This window comes from Aotus nancymaae, unplaced genomic scaffold, assembly GCF_030222135.1.
Source record: "Aotus nancymaae isolate 86718 unplaced genomic scaffold, 86718_ANA_hifiasm-v0.15.2.pri h1tg000059l, whole genome shotgun sequence".
In the NCBI taxonomy this organism is placed as follows: domain Eukaryota; kingdom Metazoa; phylum Chordata; class Mammalia; order Primates; family Aotidae; genus Aotus; species Aotus nancymaae.
This window is the reverse complement of record NW_026988473.1, coordinates 53,271,151-53,291,242: the sequence shown is the minus strand read 5'-3', so window position 1 is coordinate 53,291,242 and position 20,092 is coordinate 53,271,151. Positions and strand designations below refer to the sequence as shown.

Here is a 20,092-nt window from a genome sequence, read left to right as displayed (position 1 = left end):
ATAAAAAAATAGAAAATGATATTCCATTCAAATTGAAACCAAAAAAAGAGCAGGAGTAGCTATATTTGTATCAGACAAATTTCAAGACAAAGATCATTACATAATGATAAAGGGGTAAATTCAGCAAGAAGATATAACAATTGTAAATATATATGCACCCAACACTGGAGCACCTAGATATATAAAGCAAATATTATTAGGACTAAGAAGAGAGATAGACCCCAATACAATAACAGCTGAAGACTTAATCACCCCACTTTCAACATTAGGTCATCCAGACAGAAAATCAACAAAGAAATGTCAGATTTAATCTGCACTATAAAGTAAATGGATCTTATATATATTTACAGAACATTTCATCCAATGGCTGAAGAATATATATTATATTCTTCCCCTTAATACATGGATCATTTTCACTGATAAACCATATGTTAGGCCACAAAAACAAGCCTTAAAAATTTCAAAAAATATGTGAAATAATATCAAGTATCTTCTTTGATCACAATGGAATAAAATCAATAATAGAAGGAACTTTGAAAATTATATGAACACATGGAAATTAAATAATATGCTTAATGGTCAGTGGATCAACAAATAGGAAGAAAATTTTAAAAATATTTGAAACAAATGAAAATAGAAATACAATAGACAAAAATCTATGGGATACAACAAAAGCAGTATTAAAGAGGAAAGTTTATAGCAACAAGCACCTAATCAAAAAAGTATAAAAACTTCAAATGAACAATCCAATGATGTATCTTCAAGAACTAGAAAAGCAAAAGCAAATCAAATCCAAAATTAAAAGAAGACATAATAAACATCAAGCAGAAATAAATGAGATTGATTTAAAAAATATGAAGGACCAATAAAATGAACAGGTCTTTTGAAAAGATAAACAAAATCAACAAACCTTTAGCCAGACTAAGAATAAAAGAGAGAAGACCTAAATAAAATGAGATGAAAAAGAGTCATTACAACTGATACCACAGAAATTCAAAGGATCATCAGAGACTACTATGAGCAACTACATGCTAATAAAGTGGAAAATCTAGAAGACATCAATTCCTAGATGTATGCAACTTATCAAGACTAAACCATGAAGAAATCCAAAACCTAAATAGACCAATAACAAGTAATGAGATCAAAGCCATAATAAAAAATATTTCAGCCAAGAAAACCCCAGGATGCAACAGCTCCACTGATTAAATTTACCAACATTTAAAGAACTAATATGAATTCCACTCAAACTATTAAAAAAAATAGAGGGAGTACTTTGAAATTCATTCTAAAAGACACATCATAAAAAGGAAACTATATCACTGATGAACATTTATACAAAGATCCTCAATAAAATACTAGGAAATGTAATTCAACAGCCCATTAAAAAGATCATTCATCATGGCCAAGTGGGATTTATCCCAGGGATGCAAGGATGGCTCAACATATGCAAATCAATCAATGTGATATATCATATCAACAGAATGAAGAATAAAAACCATATGATCATTTTAACTGATGCTTTAAAAACATTTGATAACATTCAACATCCTTTTATAAGTTTAGGAAACCTCCAAAAACTGGGTATAGAAGGAACATACCTCAACACAATAAAAGCCATATATTACAGGCCCACAGGTAGTACACTGAATGGGGGAAAACCGAAAGCTTTTCTTCTGAGATCTGGAACTAGACAGAGATGCTCATTTTCACCACTGTCATCCAACATAGTACTAGAAATCCTACCTGAGCAATCCTACCTGAGCAATAATCAAATTATCCCTATTTGCAGATGATATTGTCCTATATTTGGAAAAACCTAAAGACTCCACCAAAAAGCTATTTGAACTGATAAACAAATTCAATAAAATTGCAGGATGTAAAATCAACATACAAAAACCGGTAGCTTTTCTATATGCCAACAACAAACAATCTGAAAAAGAAATCAAGAAAGTGATCCCATTTACAATAGCTACAAATAAAATATCTAGGAATAAACTTAACCAAACAAATGAGAGATCTCTGCAGTGAAAACTATAAAACACTGATGCAAGATACTGAAGAGGACACACACAAAAAGTGGAAGATAGATATTTCATGTTCATAGACTGGAAGAATTGATATTGTTAAAATGTCCATACTATCTAATGCAATCTACAAGTTCAATGCAATCCCTATCAAAACACCAGTGACAGCCGGGTGTGGTGGCTCACGCCTGTAATCCAAGCACTTTGGAGGCCAAGGTGGGCTGATCACCTGAGGTCAGGAGTTCAAGACCAGCCTGACCAACATGGTGAAACCCCATCTTAAAAAGAAAGAAAGAAAGAAAGAAAGAAAGAAAGAAAGAAAGAAAGAAAGAAAGAAAGAAAGAAAATACCAGTGACATTCTTCACAGAAATAGAAAAAATAATCTTAGAATTCATATAGAAGCATAAAAGAGCCAGAATAGCTAAAGTCATCCTGAGCAAAAGAACAAAACTGAAGGAATCATATTTCCTGTCTTCAAATTATACTACACAGCTATAGTAACCAAAACAGCATGGTACTGGCATAAAAACAGGCACATAGACCAATGGAACAGAATACAGAACCCAGAAAGAAATCAATACATCTACAGTGAACTCATTTTTGACAAAAGTGCCAAAAACATACACTGGGGAAAGGACAGTCTCTTCAATAAATGGTGCTGGGAAAACTGGATAAAATATGCAAAAGAATCAAACTAGACTCGTCTCTCTTGCCATATACAAAAATTAGATCAAAATAGATTAAAGACTTAAACCTAAGGCCTCAAACTATGAAACTAATCAAAGAAAATTTGGGGGAAACTCTCCAGGACATTGATTTGGGCAAAGATTTCTTAAGTAATATCTGAAAAGCACAAGCAATCAAGCAAAAATGGACAAATGGGATCACATAAAGTTAAAAAGCTTCTGCACAGTAAAAGAAATAATCAACAAAGTGAAAAGACAAACCACAGAATGGGAAAAAGTATTTGCAAACTATCCATCTGACAAGGGTTTAAGAACCAGAATACATAAGGACCTCAAACAACTCTATAAGAAAACAAAACAAAACAAAACAAAAACTGGCCAGGTGAAGTGGCTCACACCTGTAATCCCAGCACTTTGGGAGGCCAAGGCAGGTGGATTGCTTGAGGTCAGGAGTTCAATACCAGCCTGGCTAACATGGTAAAACCCCGTCTCTACTAAAATACAAAAATTAGCCAGGCATGGTGGTAATCCCAGCTACTTGGGAGGCTGAGGTGGTAGAATTGCTTGAACCTGAGAGGCGGAGGTTGCAGTGAGCTGAGATAATGCCACTGCAATTCAGCCTGGATGACAAAAGCAAGACTCTGTCAAAAAAAAAAAAAAAAAAAAAAAGAAAGAAAAGAAAAGAAAAGAAAGGAAGGAAGGGAATGAGGGAGGGAAGGAAAAAAAAATCTAGGTTAGGCATGATGGCTCACACCTGTAATCCCAGCACTTTGGGAAGCTGAGACAGGCAGATCAGTTGAGGTCAGGAGTTTGGGACCTAGCCTGGCCAACATGGTGAAACCCCATCTTTACTAAAAAAAAATACAAAAATTAGCCAGGTATGGTGGCACACACCTGTAATCCTAGCTACTAGGGAGGCTGAGGCACAAGAATCACTTGAACCTGAGAGACAGAGGCTGCAGTGGGTTGTGATCACGCTACTGCACTCCAGCCCAGACAACAGAGTGAGATTCCATCTCAAAAAGAAAATTAAAAAAAAAAAAAAAGAAAGAAAAAATAAAATACTCTGATTTTAAAAGCAGGCAAAGATCTGAATAGACATTTCTCAAAAGAAGATATACAAATGGCAAACAGGTAAATGAAAAGGTGTTCAACATCATTAATCATCAGATAAATGCAAATCAAAACTACAATGAGATATCATCTCACCTCAGTTAAATGGTTTTATCCAAAAGACAGGCAATAATGAATGCTGGCAACGATGGGGAGAAAATAAACTTTTGTACAGTGTTGGTGGGAATGTAAATTAATACAAGAATTGTGGATAACAGTATGGAGGTTTCACAAAAAAACTGAATAAAGAAATACCATATGATCCAGAAATCTCACTGCTAGGTATATACCCCTCCCCTGCCAAAAGAGAAATCAGTATATGGAAAAGTATCTACACTCCCATGTTCATTGCAGCACTATTCACAATAGCCAAGATTTGGAAGCAACCTAAGTGTCCATCAACAGATGAACAGATGAAGAAAATGTGGTACATATACACAATGAAATACCATTCAGCTATAAGAAAGAATGAGATCTTGCCACTTGCAACAACATGGATGAAACTGGAGGACAGATATTAAGTGATATAAGCCAACTAGAGAGAGACAAACTTTGCATGTGATGGCAGCGGTAGGCCGTCTAGCGCGGCTGCTGCTATCACTCTGGCTGCAGCAGGGAGGCACAGCCAGGGCTGCACGCTCCTTGGAGCCTGCGGGAGTTCCCCAGGTGTTGTTGCAGCCGCCCAAGCCACAGCTGTGGACCCAAGCATCCCTGTGCTCTCGGGACGGGAGCAGGCGGGAGCCCCGCCCTCCCAGGCAAAGCTGCAGCCACTCAAACCAAGGCTGTAGATCCAGGCCTCCCGTTCCATAGAGCAGGCGGGAGCCCTGGTCTCGATGCGTGGCTTCTCCCTGCTGTGGCACTTCTCCAATCTCATAGCAGAGTAGTGGCCAAGCCCAGGCATTGTTACATCATTGCCCGGCCGAGTGTGCACATGCTCTGGGGCAGTGCTACCACGCCAGATCCCTACTGCCTCGGCCCTCTCCAGGCTTTGGGCGCCAACGAGCATAGAAGGGAAGCTGAGGGAGGGGCTGAGGGCCGCTTGGTGCTGGCCTGCAGGCGCCCCTTGGCACCTATAGCCTGGGCGCTAGGAACAGTAGCAGGAGGCAGACAGGTTCCTGGGCAGAAGGGGTGGGTCCCGGGTGAGGCCCCACCTTCAGGCCAGGGAGGGCATGAAGGCTGGGGTCTGAGCTGCCAGTCCCACTAACAGGAGTGGGAACTTGTGGCGCTTTTCCCTGCCAGCCTGTGGCTGCCCATGGACCAATTGGTGGGCACTTCTTCCCCTGAGGTAGATAAATGCCCCGGTTTCAGCCAGAACTGAGCAGACGTTGGGACGACCAGCAGCAGAGAGGAGCTACCCTCTCCGCTGAGAACTGAACACTTGTCGGGATGACTTGCCTAGTGGAGAGGAGCTACACTCTGCCAGGAGCTGAATACTCCTTGGGATACCCTGGCTATGGAAAGGAGCTGCCCCTTGCAGGGTTCCTCTGAGCTGTTCTATTGCTCAGTAAAGCTCCTCTTTGTCTTGCTCACCCTCCACTTGTCTGCATACCTCATTCTTCCTGGTTGCAGGACAAAAACTCAGGACCCAAAAATGGTGAGGCCGAAGAGCTGTAACACAAACAGGGCTGAAACATGTCCTTTGCTCACCATGTTGTGGGCAAAGAGAAGGAAAGGAGAGCTGCAGCCCTTCGGAGAGCCCAGATCTGGGAGCTCCCCGAGCCGGGGCTGTGTCTCCCTCTTTGGGGCCCTGCAGTTCCTGGTGTCTCCAAGCTTCCAGGCACCAAAGTGTTCCCGGGTGCCAGCCATGGAAGCTGCTTGCCGTGCACAGGGTCCAGCTGCAGACTCGCAGAGAGCTGGCACCCGTGATGGCGACTAGACCTGTTTGCTTTGCTGCAGCAGCCAGCATGTCTGCCTGTGTGCAGTAGCCAGACCCCATGCTTGCTCACACTCCCCTTGCCATTCCATGCCTGACTTACCCTTGACAGGCATGGGACCCAGGCCAGTAGTGTGAGCCAAGCATAGCCTGCCAGGCTGAGTGGGTGAAACGAGCCCAGCGGGTCCCAGCAAAACTTGGGCAAAGGCGCTCCCGGCCACAAAAGTTTCTGTACAGAAAAATAACACCCCAAAGATCCCGTAACATATGTTCTCACTCATTTGTAGAAGCTAAAAATTGAAACAATTGAACTCATGGAGATAAAGAGTAGAAAGATGGGAAAGAAAGTGGTGGTTACTGTGGGAGGGGGGCAGATAAGTGAAGACAGTTAATGGGTACCAAAATATATTCATAGTTAGAATGATAAGATCTAGTATTTGATAGCACAACAGGGTGATTACAATCAACAAAAATTATTGTACATTTTTCAATAAGTAAGGAGTATTACTGGAATGTAACACAAAGAAAGGATAAATCCTTGGTGTGATGGATACCCCATTTATCCTGATGTGATTGTTATGCATTGTATGTGTATTAAAATATTTCATGTACCCCATAAATATATTCATGTATTACACACTCATAAAAATTAAAAATTAGACATTGGAAGAAAGTAAGGAATAACATAAGGAATAGGAAATGGGTGTGTCTGGGTTATGAAGCACTCCGTTGGGAAATACTTTGTTTCATTTGTTCTTTTGCTTTTATTAGACATTCTCAGCAATCAAAAGTGCTATAGATCAATTGGCCTTGCTTCATTGAAAAGTTTTCCCGTGACAATCTCAGACACTGTTGATGAGAATTTAGATCTGTTCAATTAGTCTGGAAGGCAATTTTGCAACACATATGCAAAAACTTTTAAATTGTACGTAGCCTTTGACCCAGTAAATCCACCTATAAGATTTTTTCCCTAAAGTACTGATTTAAAAAAAAGTCCTTAAACATGTATGTATAAAGGATGTTGATTGCAGAGAACATGAACATTTACAAAAATCAGAGAAAACAACTATCCAATAACACAATACTAGGTTATAATATAACCAAATAAAGGAATATGGAGTAGCCATTCTAAAAACAACATTCTTATTTGTAGATAATGACATGATTATTGTGCGTGCTAGTCTTTTAAAATACTTTAAATAAATGTGTACCCATTCAGTTCAGTTGATTTAATTAGAAATTATAGAATTGGCTGGGCGAGGTGGCTCACGCCTGTAATCCCGGCACTTTGGGAGGCCCAGGTGGATGGATCACGAGGTCAGGAGTTCAAGATCAGCCTGACCAACACGGAGAAACCCTGTTTCTACTAAAAATACAAAAATTAGGCAGGTGTGATGGGATGCGCCTGTAATCCCAGCTACTCGGGAAGCTGAGGTATGAGAATTGCTTGAATCTGGGAGGCAGAGGTTGCAGTGAGCTGAGATCAAGCCATTGCACTCAAGCCTGGGCCACAAGAGTGAACTCTGTCTCAAAAAAAAAAAAAAAACTCCTGTGTCAAAAAAAAAAAAAATCAGTTGGACATATTTGTGTGGGATTATTTCTGAGTTCTCTATTCTATTCTACTGATTTACATATCTATCTCTCCTTCCACCAATACTCTACAATCTTGATTACTGTAGCTATAGCAAGTCCTACAATTGGGTAAATTCATTCCTCCCTTTATTCTTATTTTTCAAAATCTTAGCTATCTTGATTCCCTTAACTTTCCATATAAATTTTAGAATAATCTTGTTTATGTCTACAAAAAATCTTGGCTGGGATGATGATAGGAATTGTGTTAGACTTCTTTATCTATGTGAGGATAATTGCCATCTTTACTATGTTGAGTTTTATAATCCATACACATGATATGTCTATTTAGATCTTTGTTTTTTTTCGTCAGGGTTGTATTGCTTTCAGCATGTAAGTTCTATACATGTTTTGTTAGATTTACAGCCAGTATTTTTTTGAGTGAGTATAAATGTAATTTTATTTTTAATTTTATGTGTGCACTTCTAGTATATAGCTTATTTTGTATTTTGTTTCTATGTTTATTTTGTATTTTGCAACCTTGCTGAACTCACTTATTAATTCTAGAAATTTTCTGTAGATTCCTTGGGATTTTCCACGTAGACAAACGTCATCTGCAAATAGGGACAGCTTAGTTCTTTTTTAATTTATATCTTTTATTTCTTTCTTGCCTTATTGCACTGGCTAGAACTTCTAGCACTATATTAAACTCAATAAGAGTGATGAGTGTGAAAATCCTTGCCTTCTTTTTAATCTTAATGGAGGCATCCGGTTTTTCACCATTAAGCGTAATAATAGCTGCCTTTTTTTTTATAGACGGTCTTTAAGAAGTTAAAGTTTTCCTCTAGTCCTAGTTTTCTGAGATTTTTTTATCATAAATGGGTATTATATTTTGTTAAGTGCTTTTTCCTTCATCTGTTGATATAATCCTGTAATTTTTTCTTCTTTAGTCTTAAAATATGATGGATTACACTGATTTATTTTCTATTATTGAACTATCCCTAGAATAAACGCCATTTGGTTATGGTGTATAATTCTTTTATATTGCTGCATACTATTTTGTTAAGAACTTTGTGTCTGTATTCATGAAAGATATTGGTCTGTAGTTTTCTTTGTTTACACCATTTCTTTCTGGTTTTGGTATCAGAGTAATAGCTTCATAAAATGAATTGGTAGATGTTCTCTTCTATTTTCTGAAAGAGTGTGTAGAATTAGTGTTAATTCCTCTTTAAACTTTTGGTAGAATTCCCCAGTGAAACTATCAGGCCCTGGAGTTTTTTTTCTTGGGAATTTTTAAATTATAAATTTAATTTCCTTAATAGTTACAGGGCAACTTATTTACTTCATATTGCATGAGTTGTGGTATTTTGTTTTGAGTTCTTTTCATCTAAACTGCCAAAAATATGTACATAGAGGTTCTGCAGTATTCCCTTACTGTTTTATGTCTACAGTCTGTAGTGGTATTTGCTGTTTAATTTCTGTTATTGATCATTTGTGTCTCTTCTTTGTTCTTTTTCAGTCTTGCTAGAGGTTTGTAATTTTATTGATCTTTTCAAAGAACCTGCCCTTTGTTTCACTGCTTGCTCTATTGTTTTTTTTGTTGTTTATTTCTAATTTCATGAATTTCTGCTTTTATCTTTATTATTTCCTTCCTTCTGCTTGCTTTGAATTTATTTTGCTCTTTTTTTCTAGGTTATCGAGGTGAGAGCTTTGATTATGAGACAGGTTCTCACTATATTGCCTAGGCTGGTCTCAAACTGCTGGCCTCAGGCAATCCTCCCACATTATATTTTAGTGGGATTACAGTCCACTTAGGTGTAATAATAAGTTGTTTCAGTTAAAATATGGTAATATTCAGCAATATAACTCCAATAAATTCCCTCACCCCACCTTGAGTTATTGCCATATATATATATATAAAATCAATATATATTATACATCCAGTACATAGTGTTATATGTTTTTTTATTTAAATAGTTCTATGTATTTTAAAGAAATAAGAAAAAATAAATTTTATATTTGTCCACATATTTGCCATTTCTGGTGCTTTTTATTTTTTTCTGTGGATCTGAGTTACTATCTGGTACCATCTTTCCTTTGCCCAAAGAACCTAATTTTTTGTAATGCAGGTCTGTTACTAATAAATTCCTTGTTTTTGTTATTTTCCCCACATTCAAAATGTCTTTACCTTGTTTTCACTTTGAGTCCTGGCAATGAAACTGCTTGATACAGAATCTTGTTTGATATATTTTTTTCCTTTTTAAGCACTTTGAATATGTCATTCCAGTATCATCTGTCCTCCATTGTTTTTGATAAGACATTGGCTTTTAAGTCATATCCTTGTTCTCTGTACATGTGTCTTTCTGTTACTTTCAATGTTTTATCTTTGGCTCTCAGCAATTTGATTATGATATAAAGGATTATGCATAAGAAAATTTAAGGACCTGGGTCTGGCAAGTTTAAAGCTGCTGTTTCTCTACGTCAGTGGTTTGGGAGAACATGGTCTTTATTTCACTCATTCTTTACCTCCTCTGTCTCTTCTAGTATTGGAATGGGGGAGGGCATATTAGAGGAAGAAAGTCTAAACTTATGTGATTAATGTACCATTGGTGTGTTCTGTAAAGACAGTGTTTAAATGCTAACTCCTGTGCGAGGTATTGTGGTTCTCTGGAGCTCTCCATGAGGACTGGAGCACTAACTGACTTTGAATGCCTCTTTGTTTCACTACCATCCAACTGGTTAGACTCAATCGCATGGCCACTCTTGACTATAAGGGAAGCTGGGAAATACAGTCAGCTGATTTCCCAATAGGAAATGGGTGTGAGAAACAGTTGGCAAGTCTCTGCCACAACATACATACACCAAAACCACCATATATTTTGCCAAAGACACATATATGTCTAGGGACATATAACAAATGCACTTGGGGGGAACACAAGAGGAACTGAAGTACAAATCAGGAATGAAGGGAACAAATTAAAGAACAGGAGAGGGGCCTTTCATGGACTGATCCTGACGTAGTGTCATGAACATAGGAGGGGGATTAACTCAGTTCTCATTAATTGAGAATTCTAATTAATCTATGTACCAAGAGCAACAGAAAAGTCCAATAGCAGTGGTGCCAGCAGTGCCATCCTTACCAGACTGATTATGTGACCTTAGTTTTTGCAGTTGTTCATCCTCTGTTGATTCCTGTTTCATGCCTCACTTCCAGACTTCACAGTTCTGTGAATTACTTATTGCTATCCTTCCAATAATTATTTTTGTTTTTGTTTTGAAACTGAGTCTTGTTCTGTCACCCATGCTGGAGAACAGTGGTGCAATCTCAACTCACTGCAATCTCTGCTTCCTGGGTTCAAGCATTCTCTTGTCTCAGCCTCCTGATTACAGGCATGTGGCATCACGACCAGCTAATTTTTGTATTTTTAGTAGAGATGGGTTTTCACTGTGTTGGCCAGCTGGTCTCAAACTCCTCACCTCGTGATCCACCCGCCTAGGCCTCCCAAAGTGCTGGGATTACAGGCATGAGCCAACACGCCTGGTCAGTTTTTCTTCTTAACCACAATTTATCGTAGTCAAACTTATAATGTTACAGAGTCGATTTATTTTACTTGTTGAATGTCCAGTCCTAGATTGAACTTCAGCTGTTACAGTAGACATTGTTGTTCTGTTCGTGGCTTCAGTGGGAACGCTGCAGGTTTTCAAAGCTGGAAAGCTGTTGCAGAAGGCTCAAAATCTACATAAACTTGCTTTCCAGCAGCAACAGCCAAAACAGCAGAAAGATAGCCTTCACCTCCCAAATCTCAAATGAGTAAGTCTAATTGGTGGAACTTACCTTGTACTCAAAATCCTAGCTTCAAGGGTTTTAATTTCTCCAGGTAAGCAAAGAATTTGAGGCAACCAGGTGAATGGATAAATTTACTATGGTGGATGCATACTATGGAATACTCCTGCAGCTAATGGAAGCAACAAACCAGATGAGCAGCTTGGATTACATTGGTTATTTACCTGTTTTCTTTCAGCTGCTAGCCTCTCCATATCTCCCCCCACAACTCCCCCATTCCCTCCCCTATCCACCCCCTCCCCCACATTCAGGTGGTGTTGCTGCAGCTGGGATTCTACAAATACACTTCCCAGAATCCACTGCTAGCTGATTTCCAGTTAGGGTCTGCCAATGGGAAGCACTAAAGGAAAACTGAAAGCTAGGAAGAGAGACTTCATTCCTGTTTTCCAGTTGTCACATGACCTCAGCTGCAGCCATCTGGCTTCTTCTAGCTAGTTCCGCACTCAGCATCAGCTTTGCCACACTTCTCAGAGATATTAGCAGCAGTCTGACTACCACTTGGCAGTCTGAGTCATCCCTTGCTTTCCAACCCTCAGGGCCATGCCTTTCCTCAGAGGTACAGGCACCAAGATACCTGGAGGGAGCTTCTCCCATAAAAGTCTGAGTATCAGTCAAAGAAGTCCCTTCTCTGAGCTTCTAGTTTCTGGTAATCACATCACCTCTTCCCTTGTGTTTTCCCAGGCCTTGGAATATTCTGATTTCTAAAGTTACTAATTTTTCAATAACAACAGCAACTTCTTTCTACTCTTTCAGTCCTCTAATACTTGTATTAAGTCTCTGTATTAAAAGTCCTCTTCTTGAAATACTTAGTGTGGTTTCTATTTTTCTGACTGGGTCCTGACTGATACATGAATGAATATTAAAAACTCAGTTGAGTGATTTTAAAAAGAAGTAAGACAAGATTTGTAGACAATACTCCATAGAAATAAAGCACACAAACAAAAAGGAAACTTCGTATTTTATAAAAATATTTGCATAAAAGACGAAGTTAGAGTTTTTCAGTTGTCTAAGATCTTTGGATAACATACCAAAACTGAAGACAAGAGGTGACAGGAACCACCACATTCCAAATAAGGGTACTAGATATATCCACATGACGTTTATTCTAAGACAGTAAAGCTGACCCAGAGACCACTACACTTTCCATTGTATATGAGATTAGAAATAAAAGGTTCATTGATGGGAATCATTATGAATAGGGATTAACTTCTCCCTGCAAGACAAAGGAATAGTGCTGCTCCCTTCATTCTAAACTGAGTAAGGAAGACTCCAATAGAACGATTTGTATGTATTTCATGTTCCCATGTGAGGAAGAGGCATTACATGCATTCAGCATTACATTCTCTAGATAGAGACTTGCTAAGTTCAGAAATGTACAGACCCATCTCCATCTGGCCGCCAGGGTGGAAGGTGGCATGGAAGATTCTTGGGAGAACATAATCTGAACCTCTTATGAGGATTTGGACCCACAGGAATTATAGAGACTGGCACTTCTCAGATGGAGAAGTAACGGTCAGGCTGGCTGGGACAGGGTAGGGTGAGAAAAGCAAGCTGCTATCTGGGCTGCACTTCCAGTTTGGTAGGACAAATATTCATGAGTTTCCTGTGGGTTCCTTGAAAGGTAACCAGTCTTGAGGGTTTGTTGGGACCTTTCCCAGGGGGTCTGCGTATGAGGGTGAGGAATTTTAGTACCAGGAGGCTATGGATACATTGTCAGGGTCAGAAGCTGAAAAGCCAAAGGGTGGTGTGGGCTGGGCATCACAAAGAGGCATTCAAAGTCAGTTAGTGCTCCAGTCCTCACGGAGAGCTCCAGAGAACCACAATACCTCGCACAGGAGTTAGCATTTAAACACTGTCTTTACAGAACACACCAATGGTACATTAATCACATAAGTTTAGACTTTCTTCCTCTAATATGCCCTCCCCCATTCCAATACTAGAAGAGACAGAGGAGGTAAAGAATGAGTGAAATAAAGACCATGTTCTCCCAAACCACTGACGTAGAGAAACAGCAGCTTTAAACTGGATGAGTTGCTGACAGGTTCCCGAGATGTGGGAAAGGGAGGGGAGGAAAAACATGTAAAAGATATAATATTATATATACACATATCTATTTACTTATTTATTGAGACAGCATATCAGTTATCCAGGCTGGAGTACAGTGGCACAATCATAGCTCACTACAGCCTTACACTCCTGGGCGCAAGCAATCTACCCACCTCAGGCTCCCTAGTAGCTGGGATCACAAGTATGAGCATTGCACCTGGCCCAAAAACGTATTTAAAATGTTAATACTTTAGATTGGTTTCAGTCATGTTATAGGGAATAATGGAACACATTTATACCAGAGTATTAACAATGTAGAAGGACCCTTGAGATGAAGCCAAAAAGACAGGGGCTGTGGTCATTAGGGAGACTTCCAAGAAGTCTGATACTAAGTAGGGTGTTCCTGCTTAATCAAGAACACATCATTTTGTGACTGTGAGACAAGAGAACTACAGAGAATGCACTCCTAACATATTTCAACTCCTGAACCAATGCCAGGTCACCTAACTCCAGGTTATATGACCAAAAAAATAATCTGTTTAGGACATTCTTTAGTGGGATTTGTTTTTCTGGTCACAGTCACAATGACTGATTAAAAAAAAAAAAGTATCTCACAGGGCGCAGTGGCTCACACGTGTAATTCCAGCACTTTGGGAGGCAGAAACTGGAGGATCATGAGATCAGGAGACTGAGACCATCCTGGCTAACACAGTGAAACCCCATCTCTACTAAAAATACAAAAAACTTAGCCAGGTATGGTAGATCACACCACTGCACTCCAGCCTAGGCAACAGAGCAAGACTTTGTCTCAAAAAAAAAAAAAAAAAGAATATCTCAACTTCCTGTTGTAAGAATATCTCAACTTCCTGTTGTAAGTATATGTTTTCCCCTAATTTTAAATTCATGGGACAAATAGAAAGTGTTGACTGGCATCTGGCAAGATAATTGTTTGGAGCACCCTGAAAAAAACAGAAGGTATTGTGGTCAAGAGTAAGATGGACAGGATACTCATAGAAGATATATCCAGTATATCATGATACCTGCTGAAACACCCTTAAAACTCACTAGCAGAACATAATCAAGGTTTATTTTCTTGTTCAAAATCCAACATGGCTGTTCTTGGTCAAGTAGCTATTATACTCTAAATAGTAACTCAGGTATTAAGACTTCTATGCTATGACTCCATCACCTTCAAAACACATGCTTAAAGTCACCTTGAAAAGGAAGGAGGAAGAGAACAACAAAACGGCTCAGTCACCCTTTAACTGCCTTGGTCTAGTATTGAAATATCGCTTACTCTCATTTTCCATTGGTGAGAACTACTCACACATGCCTAGATGCATGGAGCTGGGAAATGCTGTTTACTTGTGTTCACAAAGAGGACATTTTGGTGAGCATCTGGCCAGTTTCTTCCACAGAAGCAAAGGTGATAGTGCTATGAAATCAGGAAGATGAAAATAAGCTCACTGGGGAAAGAGTATTCAAGGAAGACGGAGCATGTGCAAAGACTCACAAACAGTTTGAAATGCTTGATGAATAAAAGCAAGACTGTGTAGCTAGAGTTTCGTGAAAGGGGAGGGGTGGGTTAAGATGCAGATGGTAATGGAGGCCTGGGCAAGATCACACAGGGCCTGGAAAGTTTGTCTTTTGTTCTCGAGGCAGTGAGAATCCATTGAAGGATTTTAGGCAGAGAAGTGACATAAGCCGATTTACATTTAAAAAAGATCACTTGGCTGTGTGGAAAATTAATTGTTTTGGGGACAGGAGCAGAAGCAATTAGACTGGTAAGGCAGTTACTGCAGGAGTTGGGTATCCTAAAAACAGATGGCTGGTCAGAGGATTCACCTGGGAAGGAGGATGACCTGGGGATGAAAGGCTCTAATTACTGGTCTCTGTGAAAAGCTGTAGAGTGTTTTGTGCAATTACATAAATGGTTGAGTTTGGAGCTGAGCAGTGTCTTTGCCAAGATCATGTTGTTTCTTTTAGAACTGTGCTCCCTTAGGACTGTATTATGGGAACAGAAGCTGGAGCACACCAATAACTGCAGAAGCAGTAACTATTTACTTGAAGAACTCTAAAAGGGATGCTGAACAAGTATGAGGCATGGATGGCCAAACCCAATTTTATTCTTGTCTCTTACCACCCCTTCAAATTTTATTCATTGGGGGGTACTCTCCTTGCTGTGGAGAAAAGCTGCAGCAACGTTGTGATGTTCTTGACAGTCCTGTGATCGGTTCAGGGAACAAACACAATCTCAATTAATTAATTAATTAGAATGTTTAATTCTGTGTAACAATCTGTACCTGTTGTAGTTTTAAATTTTTTCCCCTTCCAGCTCTGCTTCAGCTAAGTCTAGGAGCCTGCACTGAGAAAGGGAGGAGTGATCTGTATGCTCTTTGTTCTCCTCAGCTCCTCTCCACCTAATCGCTGCTGACTGCTCGGACCCATGTGATAGAAGAGGTAAGGGAATAAATCAGTCTGGCTTGACTGGGTAGTTCTGTGCCCTGTGAGCCTGGAATATATTTCCCCTCCCCCATTCCCACTCTCAAATTATAAACTGGCTTCCTGCTTCACTGAAAAATATCAAAGAAACCAGAAATGAACTTCTGGGGCCCTATCAGGAACTCAGAGAGGGCTTAGACATCTGCATTATAATGAGGCTTCTGGGTGCTTCTAATGCACTCTGAAGTTTGAGAGCCACTGCCTTTCACAATGGAGCACCCCTTCCCATTCCCATTTACCTCCTACTACTCTTGTCCCTCCTTCAATCTGTTCTAGCACTGTTCCTTAAACAGAGGATATGCTAAGTAAATATACTTTGTTCTCTCTTCAGTCTAGCCTCTCAGCATTAGATGCTGATGCCCAAGTGCAGAATTCAACAAGTGCTTGTTCTGAAGCCAATGATGAAGCAGGGAGGACCCATATAAAACTCAGAAGAGTTTTGCCTTCATAATCAGGGTGACTGATGGGGGTCATTAGTAGGGCCTGGGCTGAGGGAGAGCTCCAGGCCTGCATCACATCTAGACAGATGTTTACTCGAGTGGCCTGAGCCAGAGTAGATCAAGAGAGAATCCAAATTATAAGTAAAGAGGGCAGGCAGACCCTGACTGCCCTGTTGAGCATAACAAAACAGAAAAATTAATCAAGATCTAGGAATATATCACATTTGGCAAAGAACACAAATATGGAGCTATCAAAGGTGATGTGTATCTTTCTGTGAGATACACATTCCTTCCTGGGACTTTGTGGCTTGCCTTCCCCTGGGTTAGCCCAGGAAGCTCCTGCCTTCTGGAGCTGCCCCAATAGTCAGGTCTTCCCAGAAAGCCCCAGTGAATCCTGACAGGCTAGACTGGCTGCTGGGGCATTTTACACAGGCTGCCTGGCAGCCAGCTCCACTCACCAGCCTCACATCACCCCTAACATAGAAGTCTCTCTAGTAGGCTGTGTAAACCCTCCGCTCTTTTGAAATTTATGCCATCCTGTCCTTCCCTCCCTTTGTATGCAGATCTTCTGGATCCTCTCTCCCTCTAGAGAGGTTGGTACCTGTTCTATTGCCAACTTCCTGGAGAACTTAACGTCCATGTAGACAACCCCTTCCCACAATACCTTTATTAACCAATCTCCAGGCAACTGCTCTTACATGCCTCTCAGGCACTCACCTCACTCAGGGACCCTAGACTTTGCCATCACCCAGGGCTGCTCTGCTTCCGAAGTTAATAATTCAAGCAACTGAAAAATTCCAGTTTCTGACCACTGCCTCCCATCCTCCCGGGTCACTTGTTAAAGTATGCCCAGGACAAGAACCTACTCCTATCTTTATTCTTCTACCTGTTCTACAAAGTTCATGATAGTTAAGCATTGCCATCACTTAACTTGCTAATGGACTAAAACTCCTTTGCTCACTGTGCTTTCATTTCCATTGCCTGAAATGAAGTCTGGATGATCCCTCAGTACTCACCTCTTCCACAGCTATATCTAGATTCCTGAGTAGGGAAAGATACCCATACCAGTGGGATGACTGCTGTTAACTACAAATTTATGAATACTAGTACTATAAATTCAAACAGGCCCTCAACATTACTCAGAAATCCTTACCCCACTGCATTCTAACTTCTCTCTCATCTCAACAGCACTCGACAGCTAACAACCTGCCCATCCTCCCATATTTAATTTTTTAAAAATTGGCTGGGTATGGTAGCTCATGCCTATAATCCCAGCACTTTGGGAGGTCAAGGCAGGCAGATCACTTGAGGTCAGGAGTTCGAGACCAGCCTGGCCAACCTGGTGAAACCCCATCTCTACTACAAATACAAAAATTAGCTGACATGGTGGCATGTGCCTGTATTCCCAGCTACTTGGGAGGCTGAGGCAGAACTGATTGAACCAGGAGGCAGAGGTTGCAGTGACCTGAGAGCACACCATCGTACTCCAGCCTGGGCCACAGAGCAAGACTCTGTCTCAAAAAAAAAAAAAATTAAATCTCCTGGTTTTACTCCTACATCTCTGGCGGAACCTTCTATTCCATCACCTTTACTGGTTCATTTTCCTTTACCCATCCATGAAATGCTCCTCAGTTCTATTCTGGGCCATTTTCTCTCCTCATTATCTTACCCTGAATATCTCATCTATTGTGACTTTAATTACCCTCTAGGATGCTGATTCCCAGACCCCTAGCATAGATCTCACCCATGTCCCACTTCCTAAAATCCAACACTTTGAATGGCATCACCAGTTTACCCACAGTTGCTCAAGCCAGAAACCTGGAACTTACTTCAGATTCCTCTCTTACCCGCCCTCAGCATCCCACGAGTTCTACCTAATTAAGTTCTCCTGTCTCCCTACTTCTTCCATCATGACTAGTCAACAGTGCCTTCATCTTATGCCCTAGAACCTGGGTTTCTGTAACACCGCTGTTCTCATCTATCCCACTCAACTGGACCCTGTCACTCCTTATCTCTCCCTAGGTGAATAAGTATACTGGCTATATCTCAAATGACAAGCTCTTGGAATACAAAGATGAATATGGCTTCAGAAAACTGCAGCCAAATGCACAAAGCAATCACAATGTAATATTTAGAAGCTGAAGTAGCACACTTCACATAGTACTTTGAGAGTACAAAGAATTACTTTTGCTTTGGGAGCAGAATAGGAAACAACTAGGCTGTTTGGAAAGATAAGCAAACTTCCAGTCAGATGAGTATTCAGCAGAAAGAACAGTACATGTAGCAGCACTGTGCAGTGTCTGCCTAATGGTTCACAGCCCAGCCTCCAAACATGCCCTCTGGCCTACAGCCTGTTTGAAAACCTTCATCCCCTTATTAGAGGCATCCAACTGGCTCAGGGCTATACAGCCTATGATCTCCCGATAGGTACTGTCAGGTATTCCTGGAAACAAGTACAAGAGGTTGTATCTTTACACCTGGGCACATGGCAGAAACCTTCTGGGGGAGGCCTAGAATCTATCATTCAAGCTCACCTTCCCTCGGCACCTTGTGTATAGCTTTCCCAGGACATGCTGATCTGAGTCTGCTGCAAGGCAGAAACAACAGACAGACTCTTCTGCTAATGAACAGCCCAATCCTTCCAAGCCCACATGGCATCAACAAGTTGTTTATGTATAAAGACCCAGCTCCCTCACTACCCCTCCAAGGACAGACAGCTCAGAATCTATTAAGAGTCATTAGCCTATGAAGTAAGCCTGCTGAAAGGCCTGTCCTGTGCTCTCCCACAGGCTTCCTCAGTCAACAAATCCATTCTTTACCTCTCAGCCTCCAACCAGCCTAGGGAAGATCTTCAAAAAACAGTAAGACCTATAACACATAATAGTCATAGCTAGTTTATTGAGCACCTCCTATGTTCCCAGTCCTGGCTATAGAGTTCCCCAGTTAACCCACACAACCACCTTGCAAGACAGAAATTCCACTATTTTCCAAATGAGGAACGTGATATTCAGAGATTAAATGACTTTAAGTGGCTAGGTAGCAGGCCAGGAATTAAATCCAGGTCTACCTGATTCCAAAATCTGTGCTCTCAGCCATAAACATACCAAAGTCCCATAGGATAATAGGTGTTGGGAGTGGCTTGATGCATATGGTTCCAAAGATGGAGATGAGGGGAGAGGGGAAAGATAAACCACTAGAAATGCTCAGTATAGGGACATCCAAACAGTCTCAACCTGACGCTCAGACTGATGTGTTGAGCCAGGATGTTGGTGGACTACCAGTTGCCTCAGAGTCAAGCAGCAACAGCTGCCTATTTGCAACCTTGAAGGCCTAGGCAAACTGAAGCTGAAGGAACAGAAGCTATGGGTGAAGAGAGGAAGCTGATCTGTAAACAGATCAGACAAGAGCAGAGTGGAGATGGCAGGACAAAAAAGCCATGTGGCTTCTTAGTTGGAAAGAGAAGTCAAACCTAAAGATGTCTTGAATTTCAAACTATCCAGTTTTCATGACATCTAAAGTGGTCTGTGATTCCCAGATATTCCCATGTTCTCACAATAAACTCTTCATCGTTTAGCTAGCCCCAGTGACTTTATGCATCTTATAACCAAGAAACCTCTTGTACAGCAATTCTGAGCCAGAGGTTTTATCACACTTCGTCCTTGGGGTTCCACAAGGAACCAGGTCTTGGCTCACAGCCAGGCTGGATATAGTCTTCACAGTTCTGAACCTGAAGTTTGAGCTCTGCCTCCCCTTTCAAGGAAGATCCAGAGGTCACCTGCGCTTGTAGAGACATGGCTGAAGCTTCAGGCCTGAAAGTTGAGCCTTGGGCCCTACCTGAGGGGGCCCAGTCTTTTGGAAATCAAACAAGAAGAAATGGCTGTTGGTCAGGTCCTAGGGACAAAAAAGACCCAGTAAGAACCAAATCCTCACCCCAACTCCTTAAAACACCTCCCTCTATGCACTTACTGCCTCTGCTCAGAAAGCTTTGCAGGGC

At 40.7% G+C, this 20,092-nt stretch overlaps 1 protein-coding gene across 3 annotated transcripts in view; it reads right to left on the bottom strand.

The window, feature by feature from the left end:
• The window catches only part of RRP8 (ribosomal RNA processing 8), a 68,384-nt gene that overhangs the window by 45,048 nt on the left and 3,244 nt on the right, over window positions 1–20,092 (bottom strand). The window contains exon 7 of one of the 3 annotated variants that reach the window (XM_012456755.2): window positions 12,052–19,989. The exons of the other annotated variants lie outside the window; for them this stretch is intronic. Coding sequence (XP_012312178.2) covers window positions 19,870–19,989 — 120 coding nt within the window. The 3' untranslated portion in view covers window positions 12,052–19,869. Of the gene's footprint in view, window positions 1–12,051; window positions 19,990–20,092 lie in introns of those variants that run through there. 3 annotated transcript variants of the gene reach the window in all.